The sequence below is a fragment of the Nycticebus coucang genome, chromosome 7 (assembly GCF_027406575.1).
Source record: "Nycticebus coucang isolate mNycCou1 chromosome 7, mNycCou1.pri, whole genome shotgun sequence".
Lineage (NCBI taxonomy): Eukaryota > Metazoa > Chordata > Mammalia > Primates > Lorisidae > Nycticebus > Nycticebus coucang.
The window spans coordinates 49,917,347-49,938,875 of NC_069786.1; the positions used below are offsets into that span (position 1 = coordinate 49,917,347).

Genomic DNA, 21,529 nt, shown 5'->3' on the forward strand with positions numbered 1-21,529 from the left:
ATATTCCAGAGGTTTAAGAAGTGACCAATGATATAGCATAAATGAAAAGCTTTTTTTTTTTTTTTTGTTTTGAGAAAGAGTCTACATGTTATCCTCTGTAGAGTGCCGTAGCATCACAGCTCACAGCAAACTCAAACTCCTGGGCTTAAGTGCTTCTCTTGCCTCAGCCTCCTGAGTAGCTCAGACTATAAGCGCCCTTCACACTGCCCAGCTATTTTTTGGTTGCAGTTGTCATTGTTATTAGCAAACCCGCAGCCTTGGTGTATGAGGCCAGTGCCCTACTCACTAAGCACAGGCGCCAAGCCAATTGAAAAGCTTTTAAAAGGCATGAAATGTTACAAAACTCTGGTGAAAGATATTCTGATAGGATATCAAAAAGCCTTTGGCCATTAATTTGTAGCTAATAAACCAACACTAAAGGAAATGTAACGCTTATATAGTTGTCATGTGAATGACATATCCTATTGTTACATCTATTTAGCATTTATAGGCATAGATCGAAAAGAACCCAAAGACCAGATGTCTTGCAACACGGTGATACCAACCAAGGAGATAGTTATAAAGGGAACTCACATATGTATGTGTCACATGGCTGAAAAAGAATATCCTACCTAGAAGTTCACTTTCCTTCTCTTGCTATTTACATGTTTGAGGGCTAATACTTCATAGAATAAGTATTTAAGGAATGATATAATTAGGAAAACATAGGAAAGAATACTTTCAAGGAAAAGATAAGATGTTAGAGAAAAATCATTGCAATAAGAATAAGAGAACAAACTTCAAGGTGGGTTGGAATAGTGACGGAAAATCTTGTAGAAATGTTGCCACTCATTTATTTTATTTTTTTAATTATTTTTTATTAAATCATAACTTTGTACATTAATGCATTTATGGGGTTCAGGGTACTGCTTCGATATGCAATGTGAAATGCTTACATTGAACTAAGTAACACATCCATCACTATTGTACTCATTTCTTCACTCATTTAGATGTTTATTTATTTTAACATTTCACAGAGGCCATGTTTGGGTAAAACCTGACCATTCAGTGCACTCAAAAGTACCTGTTGAATAAATAGATGAATGAATCATGAAAGAATAAAAAAATGGTAGAGACGGAGCATGGGAGAAATTGCACATGATGAGAACAATTCCAATTTTACATGTTTCTGTTCTCCCGATGGTCCTTGTTTTAGTTTTCCACTATTAGAATTACAAATTTATTGTCTTAAAACAACTCAAAATTATTATCTCACAGCTCTCTAGGAGAAATTCAGGCACCACCTGGCTGGTTCTCTGCTCAGGGTTTCACATGGCTGAAATCCAGGTGTCAACCAAAGTCATAATTTCGTCTGAGATCCTCATCTGAGTTTTCTGGTTGTTGGTAGAATTCAGGTCCTTGCAGCTGACTCGCCATCTTTGTTTGTTTGCTTGTTTGCTTCTTTCTGTATGCCAGGGGTTGTTCTCAGCACCTAGAGGCCAGCATCAGTTTCTTTCTTTCTTTCTGTCACGTGGCCTCTCTAAAACATGACGGTTTTTATCCTTAAGGCCAAATAGGGTAAGAATATCTCTCTTCAGTTTCTAATACAAAGTTGTATACCATATCTTACATAATATGACATAACAATCTTGAAATGACTGTTCTGTCACAGTCATGGTCTGTCCCACACTCAAGGGAAGGAGGTTTTATAGGACATGTACACCAGGGGACTGGAGCCTTGGACCACCTGCAAATTGTGCCACAGTCTCTTAAATAACAGCATCTGTAAACCAAAGCATATCTAGTGAGTATATTTTGGAAAGGATTCCCAGTTGGAATGAGTTGCTTAAATTTGCAATTTGTATTCTGTAATACTGCAATAGTAAAATATGGGTATCTGGAGCATTATGTTTATATATTAGATTTCATGAATTGTAGACTTCCCTTAAAACCCTTCAGGGCAGAGTCAAATATTAAAAATACATCAACTTTAACATCAGTAACGCTTAAAACAGGAGGATTTAACAATGTAGTGGAAAGAAAATGGAAATGTCAGTCCCATTTGGTTATTGTATTAGTGCCTATGGCTTATTGTATTATCGTACCCTCTTGCTCTGTTTTCTGCAAAGGGACTAGAGAATTTCAAAGACAAATTGTTTTCATTTCCATTCAATAGGTAATTATTGGACACTATTCTCTTCCTAAAACAGTTTCCATAATGATTCAAAATATATCCTTAGCATTGTCGTTGGGTCAGCAGGGTTTAAAACAAACAACCACAACACACCAAGGGGAAAAGATGAGGCAAAATGTAATCAAATGTAGCTTTTATGCACAAATATGTCACAGATAATCACTAATATTTAGAAGTTACTTGAGACAAGTACTGTGTTTAGAGCTTATATAAATTGCCCTGTTCAGCCTTTAAAATGTCATGAAACAAAGACATATTTATGCCTTTTCTAAGATTACTTATCAAAGATTTTGAAAAGCCTCTCAATATCTCTTGGTCATGATGGGTAATAGCTTTAAAACCCATGTCTGTGAAGTATTCCAAACCCCCTTGTTCTAGTATTATTCTGTTGCTAATAAATACAGTGGTGATACCCACTTGGAGTACAATACAAATGAGCTATCTGGGTAAAAGTTGTTATAAAGTGCTATACAAAAAAAAAAAAAAATGAAGAATGTTCTAGTACTTTAAAAAGCACAGTCTTATCTTTGGCTAAGTGGGGTGGAAATAGTTCTAGTTATGTGATTGGCACAAAGCAACAGGCCAGAGATGGAAGAATTTGATGACGTGCTGAGCACAAATTGAGAACTATCAAATTGTTGTATATAGTTACTTTGAGTTGAAAGGGGGAAAGGTAAAGCTTCACAGATGATGTTGACAATTGGATGAGAATACTGAATGTGAGATGCACACTCACATCCTGTTTTTAATAGTATAATTTTAAAGCACTAAAACTGTAAAAGACTGTAGCTACTATGTTTTATCCAGGTGTATAAGGCTACGTTAAAGGTACCCGGCTAGAAGTTACCGGTTTCTTACCCTCCTCTACACATATCACTAGCTAACAGCCTATAGTCAAAGCTTGAATTCTGTTAAGACATATTAAAAGGTACTGTCGGGGAACAAAAGTCACTGTTTGGCAGCTCGACTGTTGAGACGAATTCAGTTCTATCTATGCATTCTACATGCTGACATCAGGATGGTGTGACATATAGTGAGAGAGAATATTTTAAAAATATAAATCACATTGCTAAAGGTCTAATTTTTGTTGCTAAATCATTTTCTCTTTCGTGTCAATATAAATTCAGGGGTATATTTTTATATAAAAAGGGAAGATGACTAGTAAGTATGAAGTGTTTATTTTCTTATAAGTTATCCTTTGGGGTTTTTATGGACATATTTTCCAAATAAATGCATTTCAAATGCCTAAAGTGAACTTCCAAAGGATCCAAACATACTAAATAACTAAATGATGGTGTGTAAAGGGCAATATAATCACTTAGAAAAACAGCAGCAAAGAGTTGATCTTGGGGTGCAGAGAGACCCCTATCACTAAGCAGCCTTGGCATACTGGGTAAGTCCTCTGAGCTCTGATAATGTCACAGCACTGTACACAGGGCTACAGCCTGAGACCTACTGTAAAAAAAAAAAAAAAGAAAAAGAAAGAAATCACCTCCATAACATAAAAGTGCAAGACGAAGCAGCATCGCCAATATACAAGTTGCCGTACGTTATTTAGAAGATCAGGCTAAGACCAGTGATAAGCATGGCTATGTTAAACAACAGATTTTCCATGTAGAGAGAACAGCCTTATATTGGAAGAAGACACCAACTAGGACTTTCATACCTAGAAGAGAAAAGCCAATGCTTGGCTTCAAAGATAAAAGGACAGGCTGACTCTTTTGTTAAGGACTAAGGCAGCTGGTGACTTTAAGTTGAAACCAATGCTTAGCCATTTCAAAAATCCTAGGGTCCTTAAATTATGCTAAATCTTCTCTGTGCTCTATAAATAGAAAAATAAAGCCTTGAATATTTAAGCCCACTGTTGAGACCTATTGCTCAGAAGAAACGATTCCCTTGAAAATGTTACTGCTCGTTAGCAATGTACCCAGCCATCCAAGAACTCTAATGGAAATTTAAAAGGAGATTAATGTTCCTTTTCTGCCTGGTTAACTCAACATCCATTTTGCAACCCATGAGTCAATTAATAATTTGGACTTTCAGGTCTTACTTTTTAGAAATACATTTTGTGAGGCTGTAGCTGCCATAGATAGAGATTTCTCTGATAGATGTGGGCAAAGTAAATTGAAAAGCTTCTGGAAAGAATTCACCATTCTAGGTGCCTTTAAGAACTTTCTTCATTCATGGGTGGAAGTCAAAAAATCAACATTAACAGGAGTTTGGAAGAAGTTAATTTCAATTGTCACAGGTGACTTTGAAAGATTTAACACTTTAGTGGAAGACCAAACTGCAGAAGTGGTAGAAATAGTAAGAGAACCAGAATTGAAAATGAAGCCTGAAGATGTGACTGAATTGGGGCAATGTCACTGTAAAACTAAAACAGATAAGGAGTTCAATGGATGAGCAAAGAAAGTGGTTTCTTGAGATGGAATCTACTCCTAGATGAATTGCTATGAACATCGTTGAATTGACAACAAAGAATTTAGAATATTACGCAAACTTAAGTTGATAAAGGAGTAGCAGGTTTTAAGAGGCTTGACTCCACTTTTGAAAGTTCTGCTGTGTGTAAAATGCTATCTATCAGGCAGCATTGAATGCTGCAGTGAAACCTTTTGTGAAAGCAACAGTCAGTTGATGCAATAAACTTAATTTTTGCTTCATTTTAAGAAATTGCCAGCATGACGCCTATAGCTCAGCAGCTAGGGTGCCAGCCACATACACCAGAGCTGGCGGGTTCAACTCCAGTCCAGGCCTGCCAAACAGCAATGACAATTATAACCAAAAATAGCTGGGCATTGTGGCGGGTGCCTGTAGTCCCAGCTAATTGGGAGGCCGGGACAAGAGAATCACTTAAGCCCAAGACCTTAAGTTTGCTGTGAGCTGTGATGCCATGGCACTCTTCTGAGAGTGACATAGTGAGACTCTGTCTCAAAAAAAAAAAAAATTGCCACAGACACCAACCTTCAGTAACCACCACTGTGATCATCATCAATCACCAATCTTGAGGCAAGACTCTCCAACATGAAAACAAAACAAAACTAAAGACTACAACTCACTCAAGGTTCAGATGATAGTACTTTTTTAGCAATAAAATAGTTTTAATTAAGTATTTATATTGCCTTTTTAAACATATTGTTATTGCAAACTTAATGGACAAAAGTAGAGGTAAATGTAACTCATATATGCGCTGGGAAACCAAAAACATTCATGTGACTTCATTTAAGTAGGATATTGACTTCATTGCAGTGATCTGAAATCAAACACACAGTATCTCTGAGCTATGCCTGGATATCTTCATCCAAGGATAAAAGAAGGAAAGAAAAGAAACCCTGCAGCAAGAGGTGCTCAGTTTGTGTTGAGGGTATTTGATTTTTGAGCCTTTTGTTGACAGAGGCTATATCCAACCCTAATAACACAGAGGAGCGTTCTTGCTTCCTTGCTTTGTAACTCGCACTGCAGAAATAGTTTCTCCAGCAGCTGCCCAAGCTAGAGATCTAAGCAAACTTTTGTTTATAATTTTCCGAAGGGGTGAAGTGGAAAAGTGTATTTTGAAATAAGTAACTATACACTCATTAAGAATTTAAATGACTCAATTTTGAAAGGAATATAGAAACACCTAATCTTTTACTTTTGCAACAAAGTATTAATTTAACGCAGAACATTTTGGCCACTCTCACAAAGGCTTTAAGAAATTATTTAATGTTGTTTTAATTTTAGATATTTAAAGAATCATAGATTTCCTTTGGGCCTACGTGGACTTCTTGAAAAGGAAAGCCCAGAGCAAACCACATACATGCATGAAATAATGAAAAATGCTTACCATCTCTTAAAAAAAAAAATACTGAGAGTGAAAGGAATTGGGATTGGAATTAGTTATAATCCTTGACAGAGAGTATTCGCTTGAGCACAATATCAATCCAAACATAGAAATCAATATGACCTCATTAAAGTGTACGTAGAGCCAGTTAAATGTCCTTCTTATAATAAAGAACCACTTTCTGGAGCTACATCTACATAGAAAATTATTATGGAAACGATTGATATGATGCTTTTGGAAAGTATAACTGGATGTTTTCATTTTCAGCCCAGACATGAAGATAGGATAAACATGAAATCTAAAATCAGACTTCATTATACACAATTTGCAATGACAATTTGACAACTGGTTTCATGACTTCAAGACCCTTCAGTCATCATAAGGAATGAATGGGGTGTATTCATTTCCTGGGTGTATTCATTTGTCCTGCTGTGACAAACTACCACAAACTGAGAGGCTTGAGACAATAGAAATTTATTGTTTCATAGTTTAGGAGGCTGAAATGAAGGCATCATAAGTTATCATACTTCCTTCAAAACCTAAGGCAGACTAATCCTTTCAGCCTTCCAGTTTTGGCCAGCAATCTTTGGTGTCCCCTGCCTTGTAACGAGGCACCTCTCCAGTCTTGCCTTTGTGAACACAGGGCTGTGTTTTCTCTGTAGGTCTCTGTCCTCTTCTTAAGACACTAGTCGTTGTGGTTTAAGGGCCCACCATATACCCATGTCCTTCTAACAAAAACTACCTCCAAAAAATTCACAACCTGAGGTACTGGTGGTTAGGATTTCAACACATCATTTTGTACATATCATATCGCATATCGCTTGTGGATAGAATTTCACCCATAATGAGAACATGGAGAAGGTTGTTCAGATTTACTGTGTAGAGAGAAGTTCTCCTTCCCTTAGAGAGGAGGGGCTGGGATTCTAGCTTCCTACAGCTTCTTGAGTGTGCAACCCACACAATCATGCAGGGTGTCCAATTTTGAACTTCTTGATAATTTTTTAACAATATTTCCTGTGTTTCCCCTTTTTAGTGGGCCCTCGTAATGATGTGGGATACCACTTTGAGAGCTTGCTATGGGCTTCCTGCCCTTGCAGAATGTGCCCACTGTGACCTGACTCACAGGATAAAGCTGGCCTATCACAATTAAATTAAGGGGACTGACTGCACTGCCTGTGGTCAGCTTGGCTCCCAGCATTTGTCAAGTCACAAAAAGTAGCTCACTTATAAAATATGCATGGTCCTAAGCTCTGCAGTGACAAGGGCTCAGGGATCAGAATCTCTATAAATCCACAAATGCTGTCAGGATAGGGAGCTTTAAATCTCTGCCAGCCCAGAGAACAAGAGGGAGTTATAAAGAAACAATTCAAGTAAGATCTTTCCTATAGCTTTACTACTCTCAAAGAGTAAAACACTTATTAGCAACCTGGGGAAATTTGGGAACAGGCAGGGTAAAAATAGTAAAAAGAGATGAGTAAAAATAGAAGCTGAAGACAGTGAAACGGAGCAAAGATGGGTTTTCCTCCTGCAGCCTACCACAGAAAGCAGGTCGAATTTAGGGAAGGGGAAAATTAATACTACTTCACATTTACAGTTTGGGTCAATAATACTAACCAGAACACTCTAATTTCTGAATTGAACCTCAAGGCAACCTAGACAAACCAAACACAAAATCGTTTTCACTTAGGGGAAGGGAACGTTATATTGTTTTTTTCAATACATTTTAAAAGGTTATAGGTGTTGTGAGCTAAATTGTGAATTGTGCCCCCTCTAGTTCATATGTTGATGTCCTCTCACCTACCACTGTATTTGTAGCTAAGATCTTTAAAGAGGATAAATTAAAATGAAATCCTTAGGTGGGCCTTACCCTATTATAACTGGTGTCTTTTAAGAGCTGAAAGAGATCAGGACACAGGCACCAAGGTGAGACCATGTGGAAAAGTTGGCCATCTTCAAGCCAAGGAAAGAGGCCTCGTAGGAAACTAACCCTGCTGTCATCTTCATCTAGGACAGTTTTCAGAACTGTTAGGAAATAAATTTCTGTTGTTTAAGCCATGGAGTCTGGTATTCTTATGGCAGCCCTGGTAAACTGATCAGTAAGACACAATAAAAACTCTATTGTTAACAGTGATTAAAGGAGTTTCAGAAGGTGTAAAAATCAATAAGGTCCACAAAATGGAACACAGGGTCTATCACCTCTATCATCATCACTGTCTCACGCAACACAGTTGAAGTAAACACTTAGTAAATATAGCCTTTTTATTACTTCTTTGTAGACCGACGTTGACCAGCAGCCTACATAAGAACAAGGACAATGCTAGATAGCTCAGAATTCTACTTGTTTAGCAGCTTAAAGTATAAAATACGACATTTCCAAAGTAGCATAAACTATTAAATGCATGCAATTTATGTAAATGGCTCTACTTAATGTGCTTGGCAATACTGTAAATTGTTATACATTCATAGGAATATGAATATAATTGCACAGTAAAACCAAAGGGCAAATTTATGGAATATAATATACATGAACCTTAGCACACACAGTTTCTTACACAGGTAGGTGCTCAATTAATGTTAACTTCCTCCCTTTCGCCTCTTTTCTATATATATTGAAAGAAGGACAGAGATGATTGTTCTACTCTGCTTCTAGTCATCTTAGCTTAATTAAAGTTGTTAGACTTTAAACTAATTGTCATTGAAGTCAATCTGGCATTAGAGTAACTGAAAACGTGCCAAATCTATGGTTTGTGTAACTTAATTCTGCTTTAGTAAGAATAACTATTGGTAACCAATGATAAAGCAATTTGGGTGGTAACTAGAAAAGAAAAAATAATAGTTTTATTTTTTTGGAAGAGAATGTACAATGGGATTTTACTAATGAAGGAATCAATCTTATATATCGTAGTTTTTAATATGTGATAGTTTAAGGCAAAGAGCTTCATAACCTTTCAGAAAGGTCTGGAATACTATTTTATCTTACATCAAGGTCAGACATGAAGATTTTAACTAGAACAGAAAGAGAACAGGTTACACATTACACACACCGCCTGAGACAGGCAGCAGGGAGCACCCAAGAGGGACAGCAAGAAATGTTTGAGGTTATCCCCAAAGTTGTCAAGAAACTCAGAAATAATAAATCTAGAGTGTCACAAGGTATAGAGCTAGTTCTCTGCTGAAGACATAAGGAAAATCTGTCATTTGGTATTATAATTTCACCCTCAGGACTTGGTATAGTGGCCAAGTGGTAGGCACAGACAGATGAGAGCAAAACATGCTGGGGCAGAGGGCGGAATTCACATATAACCGCACAACCTGGGATTGGCTCCAGGACTGGGAACAATAACTCTGGGAATAATAACAAATCTGGGATTGGCTCCAGAACTGGGAATAATAATAAATATTATATTATTTCCTAAATTATTTCTGTTAGAATATCTACAAGGTAGTTAGCATGTAATGTTCAGTATACCTAAAGCGAGTTCCATGAACCTTTATAGTAGTAGACGTGAGAAAGCACAAAATGAATCATTGTGGATAAAAGATAATAGCTATAAAAAATAAAGCATTACTATCAAACCTAATAATTCCAAGATAAAGTCAAGAAGGATACATATATATATAATGACATGCACTGACTTTTTACTATTATAAAGAGAAAAAAGAAAAGCCAGAAACAAGCATTAAGAAGATGAGATTTATTTCCAGCAGAAAAAGCAAATTACTCCAGATTTATGTCAATGGCAGAAAATAATTAAGCATTATTTCCAGACTTTGTTCAAGAAAAACCACTTGTGGGCCAAAGATTTTTGCATCAATTATTTTTTTTTTAAGTAGAAAGTGCAAAAAGTATAATCTGTGTATATGTAGGCTCAGAAAACATTATATAAATATATCTTTCTTGAATATGAATTACTTAAAATATCTACTAATTGACCAGAAAAAGAATATAAATTAGGACTGAGGCATAAAGAATGTAGTAGACTACTCTCTAGAACTGTCAACAGGTAGTTTCCAAAAGATCTTAAGATACCTGAGGATAACCTTTGTTCAAGCTATTATTATATAGTACTTGCTGTAGAAAACTAATGCTGAAAGATGTTTTGGTGTCTAATTTTATACTGACAATTGCACACAATTATAAGGAAGCAGTTTGAATATGGAAGATTACCCTTCAGTATTCAAATAACACTACAAAGGCAAAATAAATTTTCTGGAAATTTCTCTTCCTAAATTTGAGATTTATTACCAGATTCAGTTATTTAATTAAACAAATTTGTAGCTCGGTGCCCATAGCTCAGTGGTTATGGAGCTGGCCACATACACTGAGGCAGGTGGGTTCAAACCCAGCCTGGGCCTGCTAAACAATGACAACTGCAACAAAAAAATAGCTGGGCATTGTGGCAGGCGCCTGTAGTCCCAGCTACTTGGGAGGTTGAAGCGAGAGAATCGCTTAAGCCCAAGAGTTTGAGGTTGCCATGAGCTGTCATGCCACAGTACTCCACCCTGGGCAAAATAGTGAGACTCTGTCTCAGAAAAAAAAAAAAAGTTTGTAATTGTATTAAAAAATATCGTGTTTGCAAAGGATACAAGTGTTTACCTTTGATGGTTTTTCTTTCATTCTTCTTTTAGTTACTAAATATTTTTCATTAAAAGTATGAACGTGAAAGGGACAGACATTATCTCTAAAAATAGATGGCTGTTAATGGCAGGCACCTGTAGTCCCAGCTACTTGGGAGACTGAAGCATGAGAATCACTTAAGCCCAAGAGTTGGAGGTTGCTGTGAGCTACGCTGCCACAGCACTGTACCAAGGGTGATGAAGTAAGACTGTCTCAAAAAAAAAAAAAAAAAAAAAGGAAAGGAAAGAAGAAACAGGAATAAAAATAGAAAATTTAATCCTGAATTCCATACACAAAAACATATAGTGTATTTTGTATGCTAATAATTCAATTAAATGAACTTCACAAATTTCTCTAATATTTTTATATTATTGAGTGGCATGGATAACTTTTATAAAGAATTTCCTCTTAAGAGGTTGACTTAAGAAGGTATTTGGCTTTCATGACTGATTTTGCAGCTTCCTGTGACCATTTTTCGTAATGTTTATAGAAGTCCTAAGTAGCTAGAGAAGCAACCCTTTCAACAGGAACTCAGAGTTTATGCTAGTGGCAAAGCTGACTCACTCAGGTTTCATCAGACTTTGAAAAACAAAAAGATCTTGAGAGGAACTATCTTAGGTTCCCTGTTGACATTACAAAGAAAAAAGAAAAATGCACATGTGAATTATTCACACCAGGAACAAAATACTAAGGATTAAATAGTTTAAATTTGAATTGTGTAAGAATGAGTGAGAAAATCGACTTTGACATTTCGTGGATATTTTGAGAAGATTGACGCAGTCAAGCCTAGCTGAACCGACCATCTGAGAGAGTTAAGTGAACAGTCTCCCTTTAATGAGATCTCTTGAGAAGATAATTCTACAACCATCAGAAATCCACTGACAGCATTTTATAAAATTTACATGATGTGTTTGTGTTATAGAAAGAAAGATTTAAACTTCTGTATAAAAACATTATCTCTAGAGCTGGGGAGTTGACCATAAGATGGTAAGAATAAGCACGCCTTTTTTAAGCTTCAGGCAGTTTACAAACTAAGCTATTGTGAGCTTTCTAGTGCAAGTATCATGAGTAAACACAGTGCCATGAATAACAAGCATTTAATAATTTTGTTTGTTAAACTGACACTTTACCAAAACCTTATGAAACAGATGGCATTGCCCATATTTTGCATTTGGGGAAAAAGAGTCAGAGAAATGAACTAGCTTTGTTAAGATCACACAGCAGCGATTATTTGAGAACACAGTTTATCTAATATAAATATCTGCCAGTGATATACTTCCAATACTGTGACTTTTAAAAGCTGGATACTATTTTATTAGCTGAATTTTATATTTCCAGGTATTTTCTTACACTGCCGACAAAGAAATCAGAACGGATGATTTGTGCTTGGATGTTTCTAGACTCAATGGACCTGTAATCATGTTAAAATGTCACCATATGAGAGGAAATCAGTTATGGGACTATGATTCTGAGGTATGGTATTTTTCTTAATTGACCTATTATTTAATGCTCATGCTCGGTTATATATTTAAGAAGCATTTAAATCCAAAGCTATTTTTTTTCCTTTGACAGAATTGGATTTTCAAACATTCATGCTCATATCTGATAAAATTAGAATGGCATAGCATATAAGGAGGTTTTTGCCAAACTTGTCCATTAGTATAAAACATGAATGAGGAATATAAAATGGATTCAAAATTCATCTCTATGTGCATGCCTATATAAATTAGGCAAGGGGCAAGCCAAGCTTATCTGAGGGATGTGTGTGAAGACGTACCTACAGGATGATACTGACAATACGTTCATATTTTTAAATTTCAAATTTTCTACCACTGTCCTTTCTAATATTTATGCTTTTCAACCTAAAAGGAAAGAAAGTCATGATTAACAAGATTGATTTCTTTACTACTGTAAAGAATATTATAAATAATTCTTTACTATTTGTAATTATAAAATTATTCAGAATTCAATAAACCAAAGTCATATAATCTGCTAAGTAGCATTTTCTCAATTTAGCACACCTTCCGGAGAGAGGAGCGGGAGAGAAAACAAAATTACTGTTGAGAATTTATTGCCAGGCAGTGTGTAAAAACCAGATCAGCCATCAGATGGAGCTAATAAAAAAGAAATATTTTCCTCTGCACCAGGAAGCTGCCTCTCGGAAACAGCTTTATTTCCTTTAGCTCCCTTTGCTGAACAAAATGAGTTGGTTGTCTATGTTATGTTTCCCATTTACATTATCAAATGGGTGGCAGCTTATTTAAAAGAACTGAGCTTTATTTTTTACAAGATAAATAACACAATAGAGGTAAATGAGTCCCACAGAAACAATGTTCCATGTAAGCCTAAAACACTCTGCAAGAATAACATTTTAAAAATTAGTCTACAGGGGTTTAGATATTGCTGATATTTTAACAAGATAATTCTTTTAACTTTCTGAATATTATTTTAGTTTGCATGATTTTGTGGTTATTTAAGCTGAATTTTAGGAAAACTTACTGAATTCTTGTAGGATTTGAAACTTGTTATATAGGGTTAATTTTGCTCCTAAAATTGATAGCATGTTTTGAGGCTCTCAGGACACAAAATCTTCTGAGACATAATTGAGGACAAACATCCTGCCTATGTTGCACCAGTGTGTTCTACTAAGACTCTTTTTGGTTTATCAATATTTTTTTCAACTTGTTTGACCACCATTTTTTTTCTCTTTAAGTATTATCTATTGACACAATCCTTTATTTTAAACCTACAAAAGACATTTCCTCTACTAAATACATGCAGATAAATCTGGACCCTTCACCAACTTGCTATCTCTATCTTATGAGGAAAAGTGCAAATAAATGTATAGATAAAGTAGAAAACCCATGAGTAGAATTTATTTTAATTTTAATTTTTTTAATTATTATTATTATTTATTTATTTTTTGCAGTTTTTGGCCGGGGCTGGGTTTGAACCCATCACCTCTGGCATATGGGGCCGGTGCCCTACCCTTTGAGCCACAGGTGCTGCCCAGAATTTATTTTTAAATAAAATCTTTCCCTGTTGATTTTACTTCTAGTTTCTGCCAGAAACTCAGGACTTTAAAACAAGAAAATCTAGTATATATTTATAAAGAAAGGGGAATAATTGTATATACTTTTTTATATAATAAAGTAGTGCTGAATTTCAGGATACCACTTTTCATCTTGAAACTTTTCTAAGACTTGAGTGAATGGCTTTCATAGTCCCAACTCAACTTCCTTAATTTCTAAAATAACTACTATTGATAATTAGGTATATATTTGTGTTTACATTTTCTGTCAGTAGCAAACTTATTGAATACTTAGGAATTTTGAAAGAAAAGCAAAATAAACATTAAGTAGCTCTACTAAGATAAAGAAATGGTTTTTGAAAAAAAAGAAATAGTTTTCGCAAATTCACCTCTTTGGATTACTAGTTGCAGTATTTTAGAGCACAGTAATACTGTGTGTCTTATTAACTTTGGTTCTGAGACATACAAACAAAAGCTTATAAAATACCATAAATATAGAGAAACTTTTATTTTAAATAAACAATCTCATCATCTTAATAATTATACAGCGTAATTTAATTTACTCTTCTGTATGTTTATATTTCCAGTATCACATAGTGTTGCTCAAATTGTCTAATGACAGTACCCTGCCAAATTTTAAAATGTTTAAATCATAATGTAGAGAAATCACATGAGAAAGGAACCATTATAGGAATAATGTATTACCATTCTAGAAATACCAGCTTTGAAATGTGATTTTATTTGTGAGAAGGTCATGGAAAAGGAGATAATTTTCTAACAAAATTAAAATTTACTATTTACTTTCAATGGTTTTCTTCTAAGTTTTACATTGGCATTCACTTTAGCCCACAAGAGTTCCAAACTTTCCTATCTAAAGAGTGATTCTAGGACTAAAAGCATCACCCCGGAGACACGTTATAAATGCAGAATCTGAGACACCACAATGAACACAGTAAACTCAAGTGTGCATTTACACATAATCTTTGGGTAATTCATATATATATTTAAGTTTGAGAAGGGCAGGTCTAGACAGTGGTCAAACATCTATGTATCTTCCATAGTCTTTTTCTATACGGATGAAAAATATTGCAAATTTAGGAAAAGGCATGAATATACTTTGGAAAATTGCAAGTCCTCAAGGGGGAACAGGAGGAGGAAAATGGAACAAAAGGATAAAAGGTGCTGAGATGGGAAAGAGGAATAATTGTTCAGTGGCTCTATTCTTCTCGTATTCCAACTACTGGAAAGTAGATGAGTGCTGCTTACTGCTTTAATTCAATTCTTTATCTTTTGCTAGCAAGGGAAAAATTATTCTTTGAAAAACCTCTGAGGTGGTGCAGGTTGAAAGCAGAATAGGAATTGGTAGAGTTCACAGAATTACAGAGCCAAAACATACCTTCAAATTCCCTTCTGTCAGCCTTCATCAGGAGGACGAAAGTCCAAAGATTACACTGCTGGCAGCAGCACTAGGATTTGGGTTCTAATAAAGTATTCAAAGAAAGCCAGTTATCAGTACAATTGTGACTATCACAGTGTGAACAGCTGAAATATTCCATCACCGTATCTCCCATAGTCCTTTTGATCTAAAAAAGAAAAGTCATAAATAGGATCAGAATTGTTGAACTCTCTAGAGAAAAATGGAAACAGAGTCCTGAAGCCTCAAAACACAGAACCTATCCAAAACCTTCGGTTTGGCTTGCTTCTTGGGTGAGTCGGGGGACAAAAAAGAGAATAAAGTTAAGTGCATATCTATAATTGCATCTGTTTTCTCATGCAATTCTTAACTATAGTCTTTTGAAACAGATATTATCATTCTGTTTTTTCACATTAGTAAACTAAACCATAGAGTAAATGCCTTGTTTAAGTTTGCACACCCCGGTTTCTATCACTAACTCCAGCAATTTTTCCACTGTACTACCTTACCTCTAGAGCTAATCAGAAAAACTAGAAATAATTAGATGAAATTACATGTAATTAGATGAAAAACTAGAAATGCAGTGATGATCTAATAAGTTAAATATACAGTATTGCAAATGAAATAATTAAATGCTATCAATTATTTGCTGTACCAAATTTTATTTACATAGAATTTCTCCTTTTATTAATAATGGAAAAGATTTTCTAGAATAAATGTGCTCTATTTAGATAAACAAACAGTCATAAAATTACTTTGTCATTATTACTTTGTCAATTACTTTGTCTAATTGGTTACAAACTTTAGCTACACATATTAATAATATAATTAATATCTAATTGCTTCTCTTATTAGTTCAATGAAACTAAGTGCACACTGGTAATAAATGCATACCTTTGTTCAACTTTGATTTGAAATACAGGATTTCTCACTTTCTTAACTAAATAACTCTTAAATACCATGAATTTAATTCATTGTCACTTTATACCTAGCCTAACCTGTATGGTTTGGAGTTAACTTGAGTATCATTACCAAATTGCAGGATACCACCTGATCTAGAATTTCTTGAATATATTATCCAAATGCTTCCAGGCCATGAAATGCTTATTGCCACAGAGTTAAACAGAAAAGGAAAAACAATCTAAATTTCATCTCATTGAGACATTTTAAAAATTATTTTTATGAGTCTCTCATTCATTCATTTTATTATATTCAAGTTTTCTTACATTCCACATTTGAACATCACAATTATATCCCAATAGATTTGAAATTTATATTTTTCTGCAGTGTGTGCACATAATTGCATTTCTTTTTTAACATCCAGGCAGCTACATACAGTGTGAGAATCTAATTTTAGATCAGAGCAGTTAATGCTCAACAAACACTATGCAACAAAGAAAAAAAAAAAGGAGCAAAGTATAATGCTAAAAATAAGTGTTATTTTTCATGTGACTGAACAAGTTGACTTAGAAAAATACTTGTTGTGGATTCTATACCATCCATATCAAATGTTTCTTAGAGTCACAATATAAGGAATTTCTTTAATAGCTAAAATATGTTGGATTAATAGTTACTAAAATCACAGAAGCTTATATTTAGACTATACTTATCCCCTACCGTTCTATTTACCTTTACCAGAGAGCAGGAAAATGGCATTATAATCTCAAGGTAAGTGTTCTATAAATGCAACCCAACCATTTGCCTGTGTAGCAATACTAATAAAAACAATAGCTCAATTTACTTTTGGAAGATTGTATACCTTAAACAGATGTTTCCTTTCCCTGTTTCTATTAACCTGTAGCTGTGATTTCTCATTATAATTAGTGAGTAGAAATTTCAATAGGTTAGTGTAGAATTTGTAGCTCCTGTTTGTTAAACATTTACACTTGACTTTTTAGAATACCTCTATTATATTCCGCTGAATATACAGATTGCTTTGTCAGGAGATCAACTAATATTTTTAATAACAACTTTGTTAATTTAATTTTTTTAAAGTGTTATTCTGTACATGGACAATGGGGAGATCCTCTATTTTTGCATTAAATTAAATGTCTGTAGTAATCCAAGTTTATTCTTATTTTACTTGTTATATACAATAACACAACTGATTGAATTTTCTTTTAAACTTTTAGTATGCCACCTTTTAAACTGAGATCTTTGTGACTGGTTGGTTCTGCACTCAACTGCAGTCAGTTCTATTTGTTCATTAAAATACCTTCTTTTTTACTTAGTGCTTTTTCATACAAAAGTACAAACTACTTTTATAATATTATGATTCTTATTTTGTCACCAATATTGTTTCCCGAGGCTGATTCCAACTGGCTTAAAGTAGAAATTGTACCTTTAGAAGGGTAGAAGTAGAGCTAGTCCATGATTTATCTTAGTAAAACATGCAAATATGTTTAAAGGCAGGAATTATTGTTTCTTATTAATCCTGAAATAGGATGATTACAATTTTGTGCATTCCAGGAAATACTAATGCTTCACATTTTAGAGAATAATGAAGTAAAGCTATATTGTAAATAAAAGTCAGTGCTACCTTAAGGTTTCTACTACTCTATTTCCTAGTCAATATTTCAAACAAAACTAAAGGAAAAGTCATTTAATCTTATCTACATGTTAGCCCACAGGACGCAGCGCCTTTAAAATTGAGTTAACATAGCCTGGCCCAGTGGTACATGCCATAACAACTACTCAGAAGGCTGAGGCAGGAGGATTGCTTGAGCCCAGGAGTTTGAGTCCAGCCTGGACAACATAGGGAGAGCCCATCACTTAACATAAACCAAAAAAAAAAGAGGGATTTCTTATTTTGTCACCAATATTGTTAACAAATAGCAGGATAAGATATGCTTAGTAAAGAGCATTTAATAGAAAAAAGTACACTCAATATATAAATATGCAAGATCTTGAATAAATAGCATAGGAAAAATATAGACAGCCAATGACAATGAAAAGAGTTAATTTAAGAAGTTTTCATTTTGTTAATTTGTTATTTGTTATTTGTCCCTTTAATATGGCAAAAAATGCATTTAATGGCAGCACATGATCCCAGTAAAGATACAGTGAGACAGGTACCCAGGTCTGGCATACAGCAAGCAAGTACAGGGAATGTTAGCCACCGTGGCTGCTGTTATTACAGAACTATTGTTGCACATATTTTCTTGCCAATATGTTTTGGCCTTTCGACCTTGTGACTTCACTTTTAAGAATCATTTCTATGGACATGATTATGGATGTGGATAGAGACGTTCAGAGATGTTTGTCATAGCATTATCTATAATAGCTCCAAATTAGAAACACAATCCCTTCAAATGAAAGTTAACTAACAGGGCGGCACCTGTGGCTCAAGGAGTAGGGCGCCGGTCCCATATGCCAGAGGTGGCGGGTTCAAACCCAGCCCCGGCCTAAATAAATAAATAAATAAATAAATTTAAAAAAAAAAAAGAAAACTGGACATTTCATATTTAATAACCAAATTTAAAAAAAAAAAGAAAGAACGTTAACTAACAAATCTACCCTGTTTCCCCGAAAATAAGACATCTTCCGAAAATAAGACCTACTTACAGGAAAGATAAGACGTCCCCTGAAAATAAGACCTAGTGCATCTTTGGGAGCACACCTTAAAATAAGACACTGTCTTATTTTCGGGGAAACAGGGTATTTCATAGAAACTGTTTATCTGTTAGTGTCAAGTTTCTAAATTATTTTAATGATAGAAAAGATCCCTACACCATAAATGCAGGAAGGATATTTAATTAGATGACCTCAATTATGAAAATATACATAAAAGGTAAAATTACTAGAAAATATATAAACTATTAATAATTGTTAACTCTTCAGACAGAATTTATTCAGAAAAACATAAGTAAATCTTGGTTTGTTTTCAAGCAAAGAGACTAAATAAGTCTGTTGTTTGTTTAAATAAAAAATAATTTTCATCTCAGTGGGTTGAGATTTCTGATTTCTCTTCTGGCTTTTGGCTTTTTAGAAACATTTGGAATGATAGTCCTTTGAATTTTTTTCATTGGTCTTTCATGTAATAAATACTCTGGGAGAAAATATTATGGCTGTGTTTTTTATGAAAATTTTATATTATATTTATGTTCTGGGGTCACATTCAAGAGCAAAAGCAAAATTATTTTTATTTTTGTTTTACACCATGAAAAACCTTATAATTCATTTTTCTTTTTAATAACAAATGGAATTTACAATCGATAGCTTTGATGTTAACATGACATTTACCAAGAAAAGTTCAGCACAAGAAGAAAAATCACTGAGGGCAGAAAATGATCTAGCCTTAAAATTTTGAACAGTATAGATGGGAAATTCAGGTTAGGTTAAAAAATAACTACTCTCCTTAACAAATCAAACTGTAGAGTTAACAATATAATTTTACAAAGAAAAGACATGATATATTAGAATGTTATCTTTCACATTTTTATAAGTTATTTACCTACCATTTTATCATAGAAAATAAATCCTTGAAAAGTTAAATCCAATGGTTTGTATCCAGTAAGCTGTCCAAGAGACATAGTTTAATTTTAACATGATTAAAGGCCATGCTGCACTGGCCTTGAACTAAGTGCTTCAATCAACAAACTTATTTAGTGTCTCCCCAAGGCAGGCACTGGGTTTCATGATATACGTATCCATGGTCTATGACCTTTCTGGAGCTTCTGTTCTTGTGCAATAAACAGATGGAAAGCAAGAAATAGACAAATTAATGAATTGATTAAAATTGTGTTTGGAGAATTAGAACTAGTTAAGAACTCAAATAGATTTGATCTTTTTGTTTTTTCTTTCCTTTGTTAACTACCAGGTTAGTCCTATGAAACCACATGCAGAAGCAATTTGGGGACCATACTGTATGCACTAAAGCAAAGTATTAAAGCTAAATTATCCATCCCCCAGATTTTTCCATGGTGTTCACTCAATTTTAAGGAAGGAGAAGACTAATCACCATAATTGGACTAGTTTAACTATGTTGAATATCTATAGCTCATTCAGTACTAAAAGTCATTATATTACTAAGATGAATACTGAGAATATAATATTTTATATCTAAAATAATGTTTGCCCCAAATGTTGTATCATTTAAACTTAAGCCCCTCTCCATATTCTCAGTCTTATCTTCATTTACTCCCACTGAATACAATTACTATTAAAACCAACTAAAAGAAAGTGGCTCACAGCTCCATGGATGCAATTATTATGACATGTGCCTCCCATCCTTACCCAGTAGAAATTGTACATTGCCCATGATGATTGATTTATTACTGCTTTTCTACTTGATTTTGTCACTATTCATTGTTTTCTTTGTCAAACAGACCCACACTCTTCTTCATATAATCACCCAGTCTTGTCTCTCAGTGAGCAAAGTAGCTGATGGCTCCAAACAGCCTATTATGGAAACATGTAATGATAGCATTTTGCAAAAATGGTTCCTAAGAAACCATACGAGAATGGAAGTTTTTAGAAATATTTTTGGGAATTCTACTGATTATGTTCTCTAATAATTTTTAAAGGTTTGTGTTACAGACTTTATTACTTTTATTTTAGTATTTTTATGTTTGGTTATTGAAATCCAGAATCTTCTTTAGTATGTGGTTAAGAAAAATGTTTATGTATTATTTCTCTGTGGAATTATTTTCATGTCTTCTACTTCTTAGCTATTCATTAATTTGGAGACTGCATATATGCACTAGTGTTTAGTGCATGTCCTTAATAAATAGGTATTTTCCTGATTTCTCTGCATTCAAATATACATGCATACGTACAATTAATGGAACATATTATGAGATATTATCTTTTTTTAGTCTATACCCATGACTGAATTATAATAGATTCTGCATCAGTGCTGAAAATAAAATAGCCCAAAAAGAGACTGTTTGGGGGCACTAAAATTATTTAAATTTGTTTGTTTTTATTTGGATTCTTTGATATTATCCTTTCTAAAATGTGTAGTATCTTTATTTTTTTTATTGTTAAATCCTAGCTGTGTACATTAGTGCAATTGCCTGTACCCTAAAATGTGTAGTATCTTTAATATGAAATGTGAAGCAATGCTTTATTAAAGACTAAGATGTAACTTTCAGTAAGTTTATACAGAAAATTATTTCTAAGCCTTTCTTGCTAAGTGACATAACAATCAAATCCTTTTTAAAATCATGCTTCTTATAATATCTCTTACTTTCATAATTTGTGACTATCTTTTCAGGAAATAAAATGAATCAGTTTTCAGTTCAAGTCAACAAACTGGTATTGAATTTTTATAAAGAGTGAAAATAAGAACATGTCCTGTTCTTGGTTTTCAGGGTCTTTTTATCTAGTAAATAAGAGATCTGACTTTATCAAACACATTATCAGAGCACAAGGGAAGTGAGAGAGTTTTTCTGGTTCAGCCAAACTAGGTAAAGGTTGTTAGTGGAGGAAATAATTGAGCTTGTGTGGCTGTGACAAAATAGGGACTGGAGTTA

At 34.2% G+C, this 21,529-nt stretch overlaps 1 protein-coding gene across 1 annotated transcript in view; it reads left to right on the forward strand.

The window, feature by feature from the left end:
- The window catches only part of GALNT13 (polypeptide N-acetylgalactosaminyltransferase 13), a 558,341-nt gene that overhangs the window by 527,857 nt on the left and 8,955 nt on the right, over positions 1–21,529 (forward strand). The window contains exon 12 of the mRNA XM_053598099.1: positions 11,947–12,081. Within this exon, the coding sequence (XP_053454074.1) occupies positions 11,947–12,081 (135 nt within the window). The remainder of the gene's footprint in view (positions 1–11,946; positions 12,082–21,529) is intronic.